Source organism: Poromitra crassiceps, assembly GCF_964638095.1.
Source record: "Poromitra crassiceps genome assembly, chromosome: 10".
Taxonomy (NCBI): Eukaryota; Metazoa; Chordata; class Actinopteri; order Beryciformes; family Melamphaidae; genus Poromitra; species Poromitra crassiceps.
In genome coordinates, this window is record NC_139631.1 from 17,283,920 (window position 1) to 17,302,753 (window position 18,834).

Here is an 18,834-nt window from a genome sequence, read left to right on the forward strand (position 1 = left end):
GCTTCTTGTATGGAACATTAGATTACTTATATTACATTATAAGTGTAATGGTTGTTCCTGTATTTGCAAAAAAAACACAATCTCATTCAAGGCTATCAGAATTGAAAGAGATGCTGTTTCCGTTTTCCCATAACATTGGCGCCATTCATGTAACTGAATGCCTCACGTATTATTGACTTAGTAAGGTTATTGGGTGGTGTTATTTTATTGTCCACTTATTTTGTGAACGTACCTAGGACAGAATATCAGACAAAATGTCAGAGTATCCCAGTGCATAATAATAATAATAATACCCGAGTATTGCTTCTCGTCTTGTGCCCAGTTGTGACTTTAGACAGGCCCTCGTTACCGTTTGTGTTCCTATGACTATATTGCATTTTCCTGTCCGTAACAAGGTTCTAGGTTGTGTTTGATATTAGGCTTTGCATATTCAAAGGTATTTTTTGTAAAGCGGTGAATTGTTCTGTCATGCCATTTATCAATCCATGGTGTGTTTCAGACCTGGCTGCTCACTCATTGCCAAAAGGCAGAAAATAACTTGCTGAGAATGATTTTCTCTTATGTGTGTTTGACTGGGTGTGAGCTTTTTCCTTATGAATTGTAATAATGGCAATAAGAGGAACAAAAAAACAATAAAATAAACTTGGGTTAGATTTGACAGTTGTAGGCGAGACTAAGACAATCTGCTAGTCAGACAGCCAATTCAGTTTCTCTTTTGGCCTTTCTCTCGTGTCTGTAATGCTGTGCTACCTGTGCCAAATTATTGTTCTCTCGCTAAAGAAATTTGATTCTGAATTCCCACTGTTGGAACACATTCATGGTGGCCAGTCATACTGCTAAATCTTTACCATATACTGCATGTCAGCAACTCACTAGGTACAATAAATGCCTGAAAGTAATTGGAAATGTGATTCGATTCATCTGTTGAAGACACCAGTTCATACAAAGTTGTGCTGACCTTCCACCTGTATCGGTCTCCATCGAGCATCACATGGATGTCTACATCAAGAACAACACAGTGCATTATAAGAGCCTTTTAATCATTCAAACCCAGTAGTTCACATGAACTCAATAGCGTTCCACTCAGTTTCTATTGCAGCTTGATATCCAGCATCCCTGCAGGCCTGTTCAGCCCCAAACTCCTCAAGACAGAGAAGTCTATTTATTGCACTGGAAGCCATAAAAGGGAAAAGGGACCGTACGGTACATTTCTTTAATCTTTTATGCGCTCCAGCCTGGCCCTTGTATCTGCGTACAGCGACTTCACAAGTGAAGTACAAAGACACATTGACGACACAAAACAAAAAAGCAGAGAATAATGTGCTGTATGTTTGTCAGAGTAATCCTACCAACGGTCAAGGTTTGAAAACAGAAGATATATGAAATGCATGTTTGCTTTGCTTATAAATAACAATCAAGAAGCTATAATAAGTGCAGTGAAGATGTTCAGTCAAGATACAATACAATCAAGCATAACATCTATTCTACACAATGTTTAAAAATAAACTCCATATGTACATCTTCAACATGAATAATGTCATTCTTCATTCTAGATAATGCCTGATGTGGTGTGGCAGTAGGTCCTCTTGTGCTGAGGAACAGGGTTAAGCAAAGACACGTACTGATTTCCCCGGATAAGGACTTTGGTTGTGTTCATTGAGTCGCAGTGTGTCACTCTGGTCCACCACGCTGCAGAAAAGAGAGGATAAAAATAACAAAAGTGTTTGTCAGTGGTGCATTATATCAATACGGTTGATAATTTATATGTCTCCATATACTATATATATATATATATATATATATATACACACACACACACACACACACACACACACACACACATATGAATGCGAAGTGTTTGTGTGTGAGAGAACAAATTGTGTTCACGACAGCTATGCCATTTTACATGTGATCATGCTGAATCTTTCAGGAAATGTAAAGAGCACCTCTCTGGATGACCTAACATAGCCGGGGGGGTTTATTAGGTAATTGGGACAGACTAAATGGGCAAAAAATTCCTTATCTACTGACGGAGCTCATCTGAGTGGAGGAGCAGAGCTGAGCGGAGTTGGAATCAGCCAGGGAAGTGGATTATAAAAACCCTCTGGGGAGAGAGAGTGAGAAGCTGCATGCCAACTCTGTGGGCGAGGAATGTCTAAATGGCCAGTAATTGTGTGCTCCAACAGGTATCAGAATCAGAACCATAATAAGAATGCAAAGTCTCTGTATGTGTGTGTATGTATGTGTGTGTGTGTGTGTGTGTGTGTGTGTGTGTGTGTGTGTGTGTGTGTGTGTGTGTGTGTGTGTGTGTGTGTGTGTGAGAGTGAGTGAGCAAGTGAGTGAGTGAGTGAGCTAACAATGGCTGTGATACACTGCAGACAGGCATTCCGCTAGTTGAAAGAGAATATGATATCTATTCCTACAAAGTCAAACCGTACTGTTTTAACAGCTATGATAAGGGTTTACAACAACAATTCATATCAACAACCCAGCCCAATTGATAAATGCACCCAAACAATGTAAGCAATGGCTTTGGCTGAACAAGGGATCAAATCAGAAGTACTTTTTCTCACTTTCACTCTCTCCCCTCACCTGGATGTAGTCTATCTCCTCCACTGCCAGCGGTCTCCTGCGGTATCTCTGAGGGAGCAGATGGATGGAGGCCAGGGTGTCTGGTGTGCCGGGAAGTGGGGTCACAGGTCCTGGAGGTCTTGATAGTGGAGGAAACGCTGCTGCCGAGGAGGAACCGGGAGAGTTCTGCTGTGGAACGTTAACTGCTAATGTTTTCAGTATGTCTTCGGCTGGAAAAGAAAGAAAGAACAACACTGTCTGCAAAAGCAATTCAAGAAGCAGAAGGAAAAAAACTTAGACCCTAACACTTTCTGTCTGTTGTCACTGTGACTCGGGTTTTCCATCATTGGGAGCATGGTCTGTTAAAAACAACTACAGTACAAACTGTAAAAGCGTAAATGTGAATACTATCCAAACTATTGCAATCAATCTCCCACATACAGTAATATGTAAATTTGTACTGGTGAAATGCCATACAGAAAAAGTGCAGTCTTGTGCATTTTCACTCACTGTCATAAAATTGACTATCTTGTTTGTAAACAATGACACAATGTCATTCTGATGGCACTAACTGACATGTTCATTGGACATAAATATTTATGAGAGATCAACTAAGGATGTTGACCAAGTTACGGGCAGGTAATCCATTGCATGGTTATGTTTGTACGGATAACGGATTGTTTTGAGAAATGCACAGCCTGTTTTGTAAATGTTAAGGATGACTTGAGAAATGTACCTAAGCGACTGAGAAAAACTCGAATGCGTCACAAGCCTAGGTTTAGATTCACAGAAGGTTCGCTAAAGGAAAAATCCCCCATGATAGCTGAAAAATGTCCAGCTAACTGCATTGTAGCTGCACTACAAATACCTCAACATGAAGTTACGTTGTCTACGTTTTGAACAGTTATCCATAATGTCTGCCTATTAAGCAATAAGCTAATGGGTTCTTCTTAATACGTCCCATCCATTCACCCATGCATTATTTCTAACATACTCATTATTACTCACCATTTGGCTTGGGGAGGCCATGTCTGTTGGGAAACTTGATCAGAGGGGCATGAGGTCTCACAGCCTGAGAAAACAACATCCAAATCAGACATGACAGTCATGACTCATGCCAGTGAAGAATGACAATAGTTTTAATCCATTAAAAAAAGATTACAGTAACGCTAATGCTTTTTATACATGTTTACTTCGTAAACAAAGCTGCCCGGTGACTGGTTGATTCCAGAACAACAGAAAGGTAATTCACCATTGACAATGACTTTGGCTAGTAAAAGGCTTGTCGGGTTTAGTCTCAACACTGTTGTAAACAGGGTGATATTTTGTGGATCAACAACAAGGACATTAGCAAGGGTACGGCGGATGGGATTTACCACTAAAATGAAGCCACACCAAAATGAATCATCAACATTTACGCAGAAAAAATAAGCAGGATTATCGTTCACATAGTTCATTGGAGCACAGTAACGTATACAGCTGTGGTAGAGAGACTAGAGAGAAGTGGAACTTGTAATAACCATACCTGAATTATTCGGGCGGTGGGAGCTGCCATTTTGGAACTGACTTTGCTCCCCATGATGACCTCACAGGTTTATTTCCGGGTAGAAAAGAAAAACTGCAGCTGCTAAAAAGACCACAAGAGGGAGCTGGTGTCATTGTAATGCAGTCCATACCATAGCATGCAATGTCCATCCACAGGCAGCATACTGTTTGCGGTAAAGGGGCAGAGGAAAACATCCACCATCCCGATGATGATGATGATGAGAGGCAGCAAAAAGCAGACGTGTTGTCAAGGAGATACAGCAAGGCTATGCATCTATATACGCATACACTTTACACAATGAGGCATATATCAATGCTATACAAAGTTGAAGCTAAATGGTTGAAGTTTAATTTAGCTGTTAGAACAAACCTTACCTAACCAAACCTTTACCTTTCTGGCGAAATGGCAGGCAGCCGATATTGGAGTGTATCTGTTGTTCCGAACTACTAGTGTCCTGTTCTGCCAGTAGGTCAAGTGCTCAGGCCATGCTACCGCTGTTTCAAGACAGGATATCTACGAATATAATAACAAAACGCCTTAAATAATATAATATAGCCTCGAATAAATAAAATGGCAGGTGCCGAGGATCGATACCGCTATAGCAAACCTGACATTATACACCACAGAAAAACCTTATTCGGCTACAACACGTTGTATGTGTGTTTACAGAAAATGTCAATGACAGGCTATGTGCTAGTGCTAGCCTATCTACTTAATTTCACTTCGCCTAGAATAAAAAAACAAAAAGCGGGGGGTAGGCGAAGGATAACTTGATCACGTGGTCAGTGCACGTCCATCAGACGCAGAGGGACGCAACAGAGACTGTTGACATGTGAAGATGTGTCACCAGCGGAAAACACTGTAAACACATTTCAACCGCTGTGCTTGTGGTTGTGGCGGTGCATGCGCGTCCGATAACGTGGGGACACTGGCATAAAACTGCACAAAATAAGTCTCTAAACTAGGAACAACAAGATAAACAAGCAGAATTGTGTTTTCACGGTGTATTAGAAGAACCCTACTGCAATGCATTCCGGAAGTGATACGATTAGTGTTAGCTGTTTGGACCTCTTTCCTTTAAAGGCTCTTTGGAAACGTCTTCTTTTTTGCCATGCAAGATGTAACATCATCGCCATCTGCTGTATTCCTAACGCATTCCAATATTTCTTCTAAAACTTGGTAATGTTAATTCTCCATCTTCAGTAAGTAACCCATCTTCAAGGGAGTGTCCTAACTTTCTTATGGCAGGTTCTGAAACTTTATATTGTGTACACTGTTACATGGCTGTTGATGTGTTTGATTATCTAGTTAAAATGCGGTTTTTGCAGAGTAAATAAACTATTACGAATAAGATGGATTTCTCAAGGTTCAGTGGCACTTTATTCTACCTCATTCTATTCTACAGTGGGACAATTGGGACAATAACCACTGAAACTTGTATCTTTGCACATAAGGCAGCAGGACATGGAGGCAGAGATACTCCCATAACATCCCCGGACTGTCGCCAGGAAGAAGAGGGGAGTTTTTTTTAAATCTGGACTGAAACTGAAGAGTTTCCGAACCAAGGGACTGAAAAATTATCACTCATCACCAGTGTTGGGGGTAACTCATTACAAAAGTAACATATTACATGTAATATATTACTTTTAGCAGTAACTCAGTAATATAACTTATTACTTATAGGATTTAAGTAATATTATACCAGTTACTTTGTCAAGTAACTCAAGTTACAAATTGAGTTACATTTTATTAAATCAAAGCACATATTTAAAAAAGATACAATAATTTCCTAATCAAACGGTGTGTTTTTATGCAAATAACCACTATAGATGACAATAACAAAGGAAAATAATAACATTTAGAATTTTGGATTGTTTACACTGACTTCAAGGCGGTTGAAATTATTTTTCGGGGTGGTTCCGGGGCGGCTATGTTATTCTGCTGCTGCTGTTGTTTTGGTAAAAGTAATGCAAAGGTAGTGTAATAAGTAATGAGTTACTCTACACAGAAAGTAATATTGTAAAGTAACTTATTACTTTCAAATGAAAGTAACTAGTAATATGTAGTATATTACATTTTGAAAGTAACTTGCCCAACACTGCTCATCACATTGTGTGCCATATTTTCAAGATAAGTATTACTGACATTTTTTGCAACACATGGCTTCAACTTCTTTAAATGAAAGCTAGAGACCACACACACACACACACACACACACACACACACACACACACACACACACACACACACACACACACACACACACACACACACACACACACACACACACACACACACACACACAGGTAGCACAGACAGCATGCAGGAAACTACAACATAATAATCAACTGACCCACTCAATATTTTATTAAGTCTTATTTTATTAAACAAAACTGGTCCAGAAGTGTGGAAAAGGTCCCAAGCCTACATGAGCCGACTCCTAACTTGAGATACACACCGCATATGGAACCGTGGAGAATTTCACATAAACCACAGTTTTACAATCAGTAGCTCTAACGTTTAAAGTGCCAATCTCAAGTGAGGATCCGGCCCATGTGACATGTGAATGTGAATGGGTGCTGCACATCAGAGGTGGACAGGGTGAGAATGTGTCGCCTTAGGGCACATGGCAGGTGCAGCACTGTGTTGTACATCATGCTGGATGTTGCAGCATCAGTAGCTTGATGACAGGGCAGCTCTGTCTCCGGGGTCGGCAGGAGACGGGCTGACTCAGTGAGCCTTTGCCTTCGCAAAGAGCGGCTTGAGTTGGTCCTGAGTGGTGGCCTCTGACTGCTGCATGAGGTCAGCGTGGCCCTTGGTGACACCCCAGCCATCGGGGGTGGACATAGAGGGACACGTTGGACGACCAGATGCTGGCTTCAGGCCCTCCCAGTAGTCACGACGGGCCCTGGAAGGGAAAAGAGGGACACACGTCATAAAAGTTCATGCTCAGTTGGGTGTGAAGGCTCACAGGTGAGAAAGAGTAAAGATTTGCTATCTGACTCTTAACCTTTTATTAACCTTGACAAAAAAAAACATGACAAATCCATCCTGCCACGCTCCGATCTATTGGTTTGAATCCGAACCACCAGCGGTTCACACCAATCAGCAAGGCAACCTATGAGGCAGCTACGGGCGGGCTTTGGTGTGATGCCAGTGAGAGTGAACCCGTGATAGACGTGATAGACAGATGGTTCATCCAATCACCTGCCAGGTATTTTTTGAAAAGTGCCTGCCCTTTGAGACGGTTTGCCGAGCCACTCGTTCCTATGTGGTTATGTGAAAACAAACCATCTGGCAGCGTATGATTTTTCACTGACAAGATTTAAATCTCGACTGACCTTGCTCTGACCCAGGGTTTGGTGTGCATCTCCAGACCGGCGCCCCAGATGCCGTGCTTCTCTGAAGCCGCTGGGAGGAGGCCTCTCTCGGCGGCCAGCTCCTCTGCCACGGCCCTGATGTGGTACGGCTCAAAGCCACAGCAGCCCCCGATGTAGCGGATGCCCACATCGTAGGCCTCTCTGGCGTACTTGTGCATGTCCCAGCGGGTCAGGATCCTGGGCTCCAGGCCTGCGAAGAATTGTATACACATTTAATTGCAGATTAGTTTAGTTAGACAATGTTTGTTTGCATGAGCTGTTTAAATGGGTGCTCTTGCTGCATCTGGTACTCCAGTAGAGGGCGTCTGTGCGTGTGCGGCACATTTATCGAGTGGGTATTTTTTGAATTCCACAGCACAATGGTGTATTTCATTACCAAAGGGGAACTCTGGCAGGTCGATGAAGCCCTGACAGCTGCAGTCGGGGGTGTGGTAGGCCAGGGGCTGCACCATGTAGTGAGCCTTCAGCCCAGCCTTCTCCACTCCCTCCTTCATCATCTTAACTGTCTTCACACAGGTCTCGGGGTCAAAGTGACAGTTGATTCCCACAATCTGGGCACCTAGAAGAACAGAAAAGTGTGATCTGACGGTTATATAAGCAATGACACTATACCAGTGAGAGCTACAACGTCTACTGTGGGCCTATAGGGTTTGTAGTCCTGAAGTGCATGACTTGCACGTTGTTTGAGTCTAACAACAAGACAATGAATATTTATAATTTTCCTCATGTGATTGATGTATAATTCATGATCAGGATGTTTGTAGGTGACTGACTGAGTAGAAAACGAGAGTAGGCCTACAGCCTGTAAGTCTCAGTCATGAATAGCCTACTAGACTACGGAGAGTTGAAGATCTTGCCCATGCCATCTTGAGAAAATAAGGGACAGAGACAGTACAGAGACAACATGACTTCTCTATTGCGCCTCTTTTCCTTTTAGCCTTGGTGTAACACTATACGCACCAGCTTTAACCAGCCTGACAGCACACTCTCCGGGCGAGACTCCATGCATGTCTCCGTCTGGTCCGATGCACAGATTAGCAGCTACAGGCTTCCCAGTCTCCTTCAGCACCTGCACAGCCCACTCCGCCTCCTCAACGTGCTCAAAGTACTGCAAGACAGAGACATTGGCACTCAGTCAAAACACCTTCCCCTCTGAACTGCATGAGAAAACCCCAAACTGTCACTACCTTGCTGTTCATTCAAAGTACATGAACCAGGAAAAGCAAGAACGGAAGAACAAATGCACGCCATTTCTGGATGTGATAGATGTTCTACAAAAAAAGGGGGTAGGGGTCAGCAGAAAGTCTTATTGTGTATTTTACTGCATCAAGGAAACATCTAAATACATGGCCAGAGATTTCAATTTAGTCGATTGATTAGGGTCAATGTGGTCATAAACTTTGTCAGCAAGTTTTTTGGCCCCCACCAAAGGGGGCTGGGGGCGCTATGGATGGTCTCCATCCGTTAGTTAGTTAGTCACACTGTAATGTTGGCTTTGTGCCACTAGGGGGCGGCATTGACAATGGGTGTGACTGACCCAAGGGTGGAACTACATCACTGGTGGGGGACAACAGGTTTACAATTTGCTTGTTGTGAACACAAAGGTGCTGCCAAACCCAATTAACACCAACCATTCAATTAGTTTCCCCTTGCTTTTTTACTTTTCCTCTGTTTCAGTCCCTCCCCACCACCACCAAAAAGGGAACCTTGAGTATAGCCATCCATATCTATGGGGAGTTTTAACCCTCCCTGATCTATTATCATCACTGTACCTCAGCAATCAGGAAGTCCACGTTCTTCTTCACAAACACATCCAGCTGTTTCTTGAAGATGGCCTTCACCTCTGTCTCACTCTTACAGCTCAGGTAGGAGGGAGTCTGACACACGCCCCCGGCAACCAGAGCATCGCCCTCATTGGCTACCTCACGGGCCAGATCGCAGGCGGCCTCGTTGACCTGGGCTCCCTGCAGAGAAATGCTGGATTAAGGGTGTTGCAAGCAGCAGGAGGGAATAAAACGTCAAAGTAAAGAAAAAATAAAATATAACAGCATTTCCCCCCAAAAGATTAATACAAATCAATGCGATGCAGGAGGGGCAAGTGAGTTTACCAAGTTACAGGTACAGCTCCTGTGTCTGTTCCAATAGAGGAGGGGCAATGTTTACTTACTGTGAAGCCGGTCCTGTTGCCCCTGTTCTCCAGTTTGTCATCACTGGCGTAGAATGTGAAGGTCTGCATAACGTTAGCCCCGGCCCTCAGGAACTCCCTGTGCAGCTGACGCACTGAAAACCACCAAGGCAAACACATTCTTCACTGGCACATTATCAAGACGCTGCTGTGGAGGTCAAAGGTCACATACTTGATTTGACTCGGACACCCAATACAAGAGGAATGGGGGAACCCGAGGGGACAGGCTTTCTTGGTCGCATTCACGCCAAGGTGGAAGTACAAAAAACTTCAGTTCCTCGAATGGCCACTTGAGGCTGGTTGCAGAAGCGAATCAGTCCCCATATTCACCCCCATGTTAAAATGCGCGAGTTTACAGCATAAAAAAAAAAAAAACGTTTATATACAGTAGTCTACTGTATGTGTGGAAGATTTGCACATAGAAAACAGATGTTGTATTGATACAGGCCATCTTGCTGGGTAAAGCAGGAGCAGGAGCTTGGCCTCACCGGCTTCAGGGTGTTCTGCAGCGGCTTCGGGGGTCCAGGGACCGGCCTTCACATATCCCCTCTTCTCCAGGGCAAACACAAAGCCTCCATCTCCAATCACGATCTCTCCAGCATCAAGACGCTCCAAGACTCCCTGTCATAAAGATTCACAGGCTTATTCACTGGGATCCAACATCATGAGGAAAACATAGCAGCAGCAACAAATGAATAAGGACTTTCCGCTTACAGTCAAGCAAGGAAAGAGATGGGGAAGCATGTGGCATATTCCATGGCACATGGTCCCCCCCCCCCCCCCCCCCCCAGTTGTTGGGCTATTACTCACTCAGCGGGTGAAATGCAGGAGAGAGATCTTGTGCATTTATTTTTGGCCTGATGGCAAGACAACATTGCAATCATTTGTAGGCGTGTTACACTTTTCATGCCAATATGACCATATGAATATACTGTACATAGTAGAAATGTCCTAAATATAAGTAATGTAGATCCATGTTTGCAACAAGTCATCATGCATATTAGGCCAGTTTAGATCTCTTATAGCCCCTCCCTAAATAACAAGCGTTGCCCCGGATCGTCAGCAAAGGAAACCCTATTTGCTTCAGTAGTTGCTACACCTGCACCTTTTGATTCCAACAGGCCAAGATTAGCTGTCAAGGTCGCCTAAAATCTGTTTACAATGTGCCACTTTAGATTGTGTGCCTGCAAAAATGTATATGCATTAAAAACAAATTAATAATAGACGAGGCTATAATAATAATTATTATTATAATAATCATCATCATCATCATAATAATACAAAGTAATTATCTACCAGTCTGCCAGCTAGTATTTGTAATGTGGCTGAAATGACTGACAAAAACAAAAACAAAAAAACTTTTCATGTAGAAATCCAGAAAAAATCTCCACTAAATCTCTGATTGTCGCACACTTGAAATGATCTAATGCAGCATGCATTAGAATCCAGGATTGACCAGTGTGTCGGCCCGCTTGCTGTAAAGTTCACACCTACCTTTCGTGATGGTGCCATAATCCTGCAGCTGTATGGACCCCTGACTGCTTTATCTTTGAGAGGCTGAAGAGACATTACTATGGGCCAGAGGGCCTCTTTATATCCCTCGGAGGTAGGGGAGGGGTCTAAGTACGAGCTGTTCTGATTGGTAAGAGGCAAGTTACACAACTCTGTTTACTTCTTACCCTCCCCTCTCTGTCTGAATGAGAGTATTGTAAGTGTTACTAGTTTGGCCCGGTTTCATTATGCTCATTGGTGTGCATGTGCTCCTGTCAGCTTGTGGGTTTCCATCTTATTGCCCTCGAATAGACACATTATGGGTGACAGAATGCTATTCATTAGGTCCAACTGTATCGCTTGAAAATCAGTTCATGTATGTCTGACATGTTTTATCTGGCAGGTAAATAACAATCATTAGAGATTCGTTTATGTTTGTTATCGTTTGTTGTTGTTGTTGTCATCGTTGTTGTGTCTGTATTTGTATGGTGTGTCTGTTGTGGGGTTGCAAAGTGTGCTGCTTAGTCAAGTAACTCCACATGGACAACACAGCAGTAAAAATGAGGTACCAAACTCAGTAAATCCACATAGACAACACAGCAGTAAAAATGAGGTACCAAACTCAGTTTATTATTTGGGGGTTCACACAGTAATGCTCTTCTCCATGAGCAGCGCTGTTACAAGTGCTTGTTGTCTCCAAACTGAACTGGGAAAGAATCCGCCCCTCCTCCCTCGCCTCCCCTCCTCCCTCCCCTCCCCTCTCTTGTTGACCCACTGTCAGGGAAGGTGCTTTAGATCTCTCCCTCCCTCCCTCTCTCTCCCTCTCTCTGGCTCATGCAGAGGACTTGGCTTTCTGCTGCATCTCCAGCAGATGCTTCATCTCCTGGGTGCTGGTGGCCTCTGGGTGCTGCAGCAGCTCGGCGTGGCCCTTGGTCACTCCCCAGCACTCAGGGGTGGACAGAGACGGGCAGAGGGGCCGGCCGGAGGCAGGCTGCACCTTCTCCCAGTAATCACGACGGGACCTGGGAGACACAGACGTACGTACACACACACACACACACACACACACACACACACACACGCACGCACGCACGGACACACACACACACACACGCACGCACGCACACACACACACACACACACACACACACACACATATGAGAAGGCATACACACAGTGACCTAGTGCCTGTCCTCAAGCAAACCTCAAGATCCACTGAACGTAGGAAATATCAGGAGCATTTTTTTTTATCTGCGACCAGCAGCTCTATACTGTAAGTCAGTTGGTCGGTCCACAAAAAGTTTACCACCCTTTAGCCGGCACAGTTTTCGCCCGAGGAGGCTGAAATTTGTCATGGAGGTCAAGTGTGTGTGTGTGTGTGTGTGTGTGTGTGTGTGTGTGTGTGTGTGTGTGTGCGTGTGTGTGTGTGTGTGTGTGTGTGTGTCCATGCCACTTGGCTAAAAGGGGGTGGTGTGGGTGGGGTATTTCGAAATACAGGATGGCAGCCTGGGACAGAAATGTAGCATGGAGGGTAAGTGTGTGAAGGTGTGTGTGTTGTGTTCATTCCAATTGGCTAAAAGGAGGCGGGGGGGATTTCGAAATACAGGGTGGCAGAGGCAGAGTAGGGTGGGCTGCCCCTACTATCTTGCATTTTGGAAATTTGCATATTTGGTCTCAGCTATTGCGAATTCACACTTGTTCCATAACTAACAAATAAAACACATCACATAAGCTGCATAAAAATTCGTAAAAAACCCCAGCTATAGTTGATTGAAAATTCCTAGTATTATTAGCATAGTATTCTTAACATTTTGTGCATTTCGATGCATTTGAATTGAATAATTTTGGCTGGTTCACCTGGCTCGGACCCAGGGCTTGGTGTGCATCTCCAGAGCTGAACCCCACAGCCCGTGCTTCTCTGAGCCCACAGGCATGAAGCCTCTCTCGGCGGCCAGCTCCTCTGCCACGGCCCTGATGTGGTACGGCTCGAACCCACAGCAGCCCCCGATGAAGCGGATGCCACACTTGTAGGCCTCTCTGGCGTACTTGTGCATGTCCCAGCGGGTCAGGGTCCTAGGCTCCAGGGCTGTGGGCAGGAGGGAGCGAATGGAAACCATGGTAAAAGCTGCAGCAGATGGTACTGTATCTATGTTCTAGTTTGTGGTGATTGTTATGCTTGATAGCTGTGTGCTTTACCAAAGGGGAACTCTGGCAGATCGATGAAGCCCTGACAGTTGCAGTCGGGGGTGTGGAAGGCCAGCGGCTGCACCATGTAGTGAGCCTTCAGCCCAGCCTTCTCCACTCCCTCCTTCATCATCTTCACTGCATTCACACAGGTCATGGGGTCAAAGTGGCAGTTGACTCCCACAATCTGGGCACCTAGAAGAACAGGGAGAGCGCACGCTATTGGCACCATTTCAAATGACACACACTACTTAGAAATTACACCATATAAGCATGAGTGCTTTCCTGGTAGCTAAACGGGAGGGGAGAGAGAGAGAGAGAGAGAGAGAGAGAGAGAGAGAGAGAGAGAGAGAGAGAGAGAGGGGGAGAGATTTCTCACACAGACCCACAAGCATATTACATTTAACTATTCACTTGTTGCTTAATTGGCAAATTAATATGTTCAGAGTTCTAAACAAAACAATCAAAAAGAAGATTCACACGGGTGAGGGTGTGGAAATTATGTCATTCACCTTCTGGTTAGATATGAGATGGACTCAAATCTGAAGAAGAGAAGATAATTCAGGCTAGATGTAGTACAAACTGGCCGATAGCCTATGGTGTACTAACTATACCCACCAGCTTTGACTAGCCTGACGGCACACTCTGCAGGTGAGACTCCATGCAGGTCGCCCTCTGGTCCGATGGCCATGGAAGCAGCTACAGGCTTCCCGCTGGTCTTCAGCACCTGCACAGCCCACTCCGCCTCCTCAACGTGCTCAAAGTACTGCGAGGACACAAACAACACAGTCACCACTGACAGCTTTCCCATTCTAGTTAGACTGACAAACATGCGTGCATGAACAAAAAGAAATAGCAATGTAATTCAACCTCAGCGATGACGAAATCCACATTCTTCCTCGTGAACACTTCCAGCTGTTTCTTGAAGATGGCCTTCACCTCTGTCTCGCTCTTACAGCTCAGGTAGGAGGGAGTCTGGCAAACTCCACCGGCTACCAGAGCATCTCCCTCACTGGCCACTTCCCTCGCCAGGTCACAGGCTGCCTCATTGATTTGTGCCCCCTGAAACACATCGTTTTTTTTTACTCAAAAGGTCTGATTCATAAGACCCAACCCTGCTTGATCTGCTGATTCCACCCCCGCTTGATCTGCTGATTCCAACCCTGCTTGAATCTGCTGATTCCAACCCCGCTTGATCTGCTGATTCCAACCCTGCTTGATCTGCTGATTCCACTGCTCTGGGCCATGTATATATATACTCACAGTGATGGTCAGGCTCTGACCCCTGTTCTCCAGCTTGTCATCGCTGGCGTAGAAGGTGAACGTCTGCATGACATTAGCGCCCGCCCTCAGGAACTCCCTGTGCAGCTGGCGCACTGATGACCACATGCAAGTATGGGTCACATTAAAGGTCAAGCTTTACGCTGCATCTTATGGTTCTTGTGGGTATGCATGTATTGTGTGTGTGTGTGTGGGGGGAAGGGGGGTGTCTTTCTTACCAGCCTCAGGGTGTGTGAACGCAGCCTCAGGAGTCCATGGTCCTGCTTTCACATACCCCCTCTTCTCAAGACCAAACACAAAGCCTCCATCGCCGATCACCACCTCCCCAGCGTTCAGACGCTCAATGATACCCTGCAGTATGGGAGGCAGAGAACTTCAAACTGGAGAATGTGCTGTACGCTGATACTTTAGGAGGTTATGTAGTATCTGCAAACATATAAGCCAAATAATGGACTGATTGTGTGTGTGTGTGTGTGTGTGTGTGTGTGTGTGTGTGTGTGTGTGTGTGTGTGTGTGTGTGTGTGTGTGTGTGTGTGTGAAATGCTATGTAAGAACAGTTTTGCAACACAGTCTGGAAATGGTCAAATGTCTGGATGTGCAGTGAAAACTTTATGTTCCTGTATGTGTGCGTGTGTGTATGTGTCTATGTGTGCAGTTCAAGGTTACAGAGATAAGAGTGGGCTTAGATGAGTCTCCAGCAGTGACTGCTCTAGTCTGGTTGTTTCACAAACTCCACACGGACTGTCGGACAGCAAGCACTGACAGGATTTTCCCTGACAACAGCACAGTCCATTGACCACTGGGACTATGCCAGATATAATTAAGATACAATTACAGCGCAGTGCCAAAGTGCTAAAAGCCTGGTATGGTGTATCAATAAATCTCAGAGCACGATACGAAGGCTTAATGAAGCTATTTTATATTAAAAAAATTTTTTTTTTACAGTTTATCATCAGTTCATCATTATGTCTACAATGTTGGCAGAAAGGCGAGGTTACCTTTTTGACAGGTGCCATGTCTTTTCCCAGTTGCAGTTGTAGTACTAAGCACTTGGTAACAGCGAACCCCGCTCGGTACGACAAGTGTTGGGAGTCGCTCTTCACCAGTTTTATACTGCTGCCTCAAAATGGGAGGATTACAAGTCATGGCCAGATCCATATCAAATAATTGCCACATGACTATTTGGACATTGTACAACAGACAGTCTGACTCTCTATCAAATAAACAAGCCATGGATTAAGCCAGTTAAGGTAAGGGGGGAAAGGGGCGGGAGGGGGGGTGGGGTGTAGGGCCAGATTATCTAACCTTTATTTATTCAGGGGAAGTCTCACTGAGCGCAATGCTCTCTTTTTCAGGAGCACCCTGGTCACCCTCGCACACGTATTCATACCTGGAAGGAAGCTGACCAGTACAACCACAGTCTGATCTGCTGGCCACTGAGCAGCTCCACTGGAGCGGTTGGGGTTAAGGGCCTTGCTCAAGGCCAAGGGCACCTCAGTGGTGGTAATGAGGGAGGGCCAAGCACTGCCTTTTCACTTTCCCACCCAGATCTATCCTGCCGGTCCGGGGGATTGAACCGACGACCTTTCCGGTCACAAGCTCACTCCTCTAACTTTTAGGCCACCAGCGCCACTATGAAATCTATTCCAGTGTAATAATGACATCATCCACCCTGCCAATAGTACCTGTGGTTTAATAAAACATTAACTCAGTCCTAAAACAGCAGATGGAGAGGAGTTTAACACATGCAGGAAAGTACCAGGTCCATTTGAGGAGACCAGAGCATCTGTCATTACTTCACCAGCCTTTTCATTTGAGGATAAAGATATCTCTGCTTTTGCTGTTGACAGAATTCTACTGTGGTTCTCCTTTCAGTGCTTGGAGTATAGCAAAGCTACCTGCGGAGTAGCTTCATGGGCAACATAGCTGTACGTTATCTCACCCTTTGGAAACCCCCTCAGGTGACTAACCTGGTTGCATCAGACAGGATCCTCTTGGTGTGCGTCTTCCTCCAGTGACCCAGAGGACTTCACTCACCCCTAAAGTCCTCCCAGCTGAACCTGTCTGCATAGGCCAAGACGGATACCAGGCAGCGTAAGCCGCAGCAAGGTGGAACAACCAGCCAACTAACTTGTACTCTACACTCCCTTACAAAAAAGCTGAGTACTTTTTTTTTTAAGTATACTTAAGTATGAGTACTAACTGTGTACAAAGTTTGATAAGCTATTCGTTTACTTTTTAGTGTACTATTTTGTTACATATTGGGGCTAAATCACTCCGATTTTAGTACTTGTAGATATACGTTGACTTTATGTTTATATCTGTATACTTTTAGTATATTCAAGGTTGACACACAAATATTGAAAGTGTACTGAGGTATATGTGAACTTCTTACGGCTCAGTTGGACCACCTTTAAGCACACTTCTAACATCAGTAAAAGTACAAGCCTAAATATGCTATTTTCAGTACCTTCTGCAAAAGTTAAAGAAAGTATTCAACAAGTACAAGTACAAGTAACTACAAGCCTCATTATACTATTGCCATGTGACCCTTTGAAAGTACACTAAAAGTAAGATAAAAGTATACTCTCTTATGTTTCAATTTCTAAAGAAGTATACATTACTACCAGTGTACTAAACTTATCTTATACACCATCCTGTCAATATTAATTGTTATTTTTCATACCTTCCATGCTACCACCTCACATGACTGCAGCTTTGTCTGGTTCTGGTTTTGTGAACATGAGCCTATGACGCTGTGGGAGTGTGGGGCCACAGCAGATGTTCTGCAGTCTGTGTTTGGTGTTTCTGGGACGTTTGGCCTCACAGAGGAACTACGGCTCACAGGCCAGTGGTTTGAAATCAGCAGGTCTTCTTGACCCAGAGCCTTCCTACTTTTCATTCTAGCCTTGGAACGACACCTGGGATGCAAGGCGAGGAACGATTTACTGCCTGGTAGGAGAGAGAACCAGCGGGGCTCTGGGTGCCCGGGGGACCAGGATATAAAACTGCTGTCGTAGATCATTGCATTTATCCAAGTTAACCAATAACACACACGTTATTACTCTCAGTCTCAGTTATCACTATTTATTTATCTCTCTCCCTCTCTCTCTCAAAAACACACACACACACACACACACACACACACACACACACACACGCACACACACACATGCACACGCACACACATACACACACACACACTAGGGGTGTCACGATACACTCAGTTCACGATACGATACGTATCACGATACTGGGTTCACGATAACGATACGATACGATATGATTTTAACAATATTTTTTTAAACTTGAATAATGACAATATATGACTGGAAAAGTAGTATTTTATTTGAAATGCACAAATACAAAACATGCTGTTGTGGGAAATTGTTATTACAATAACAACTAGAAAAAACATGAGATTGGAGATAAGGCTTATCTTGAAATAGAATGAGTTACACTGTCACTTAGATTTACTTTGAACTAAAAGGTTTCTCAGCAGTATAAATTCTCATTATGCATCTTCAGTTTTTCTTCAAACTCAAACAACAAGACTTTTCTTAATCTATTTTTTATGCATCTTCAGTTTTTCCTGTCAAGTAAACAGTTTTGCCAGAAACTCAATTGAATGGTTTCTCTCCTGTATAACTTCTCATGTGTCTCTTCAGAGACTTGTTCAACTGAACTACTTTCCACACATTGAACTTCAACAAACAAAGACGTTTCTTAGTCTATTTTTTGAAAAAAAAAAAATTTTTTTTTTTTTTTTTTTTTTTTTTTGCGATATGAGATTTCATCTCAACGATACATATCGTGACGTTTTACTATCGCGAAATTTCGTGGGACGATATATTGTGACACCCCTAACACACACACACACACACACACACACACACACACACACACACACACACACACATACACACACACACACACACACACACACACACACACACATACACACACATACACACACACACACACACACACACACACACACACACACACACACACACGCACACACACACTGGGATATTGGCCTTCAGCAGAGTGGGGGTGTAGAGTGCTGTCAGCTCTGGGTCTATCCAGTTTCAGGGAGAATCAGGTAGACTTCTCTGTAGTGTTTATCAACAGAGGCAAAGTCCAGAAAAAAACACCTCCCATCTATTAGTTCACTGTGGGATGTTTTTGTATCA

General features: G+C 44.2%; 3 protein-coding genes across 3 annotated transcripts; all 3 read right to left on the minus strand.

Annotated features, from left to right (window-relative positions):
- Positions 1–1,037: 1,037 nt before the first annotated feature.
- kgd4 (alpha-ketoglutarate dehydrogenase subunit 4) lies at positions 1,038–4,795 on the minus strand. Its single transcript, XM_083644478.1, has 5 exons — positions 4,508–4,795; positions 4,097–4,198; positions 3,580–3,643; positions 2,593–2,801; positions 1,038–1,689 (listed from the first exon to the last, which is right to left on the minus strand). The coding sequence occupies exons 2-5, from the start codon at positions 4,148–4,150 to the stop codon at positions 1,672–1,674; spliced, it is 345 nt and encodes a 114-aa protein (XP_083500604.1). The 5' UTR covers positions 4,151–4,198; positions 4,508–4,795; the 3' UTR covers positions 1,038–1,671.
- A 1,691-nt stretch (positions 4,796–6,486) lies between these two features.
- Positions 6,487–11,237, minus strand: LOC310783340 (betaine--homocysteine S-methyltransferase 1). The gene is made up of 8 exons (XM_083644186.1): positions 11,177–11,237; positions 10,171–10,303; positions 9,665–9,777; positions 9,270–9,461; positions 8,458–8,605; positions 7,874–8,056; positions 7,459–7,687; positions 6,487–7,025 (listed from the first exon to the last, which is right to left on the minus strand). Exons 1-8 carry the CDS (start codon positions 11,192–11,194, stop codon positions 6,848–6,850), a joined length of 1,194 nt encoding a protein of 397 aa, XP_083500312.1. The 5' UTR covers positions 11,195–11,237; the 3' UTR covers positions 6,487–6,847.
- Positions 11,238–12,005: 768 nt separating this feature from the next.
- LOC310784282 (betaine--homocysteine S-methyltransferase 1-like) lies at positions 12,006–15,654 on the minus strand (the record flags this gene model as incomplete). Its single annotated transcript, XM_083645298.1, has 8 exons — positions 12,006–12,195; positions 13,031–13,259; positions 13,370–13,552; positions 13,976–14,123; positions 14,228–14,419; positions 14,621–14,733; positions 14,857–14,989; positions 15,637–15,654. 8 exons carry the CDS (start codon positions 15,652–15,654, stop codon positions 12,006–12,008), a joined length of 1,206 nt encoding a protein of 401 aa, XP_083501424.1.
- Positions 15,655–18,834: the final 3,180 nt, after the last annotated feature.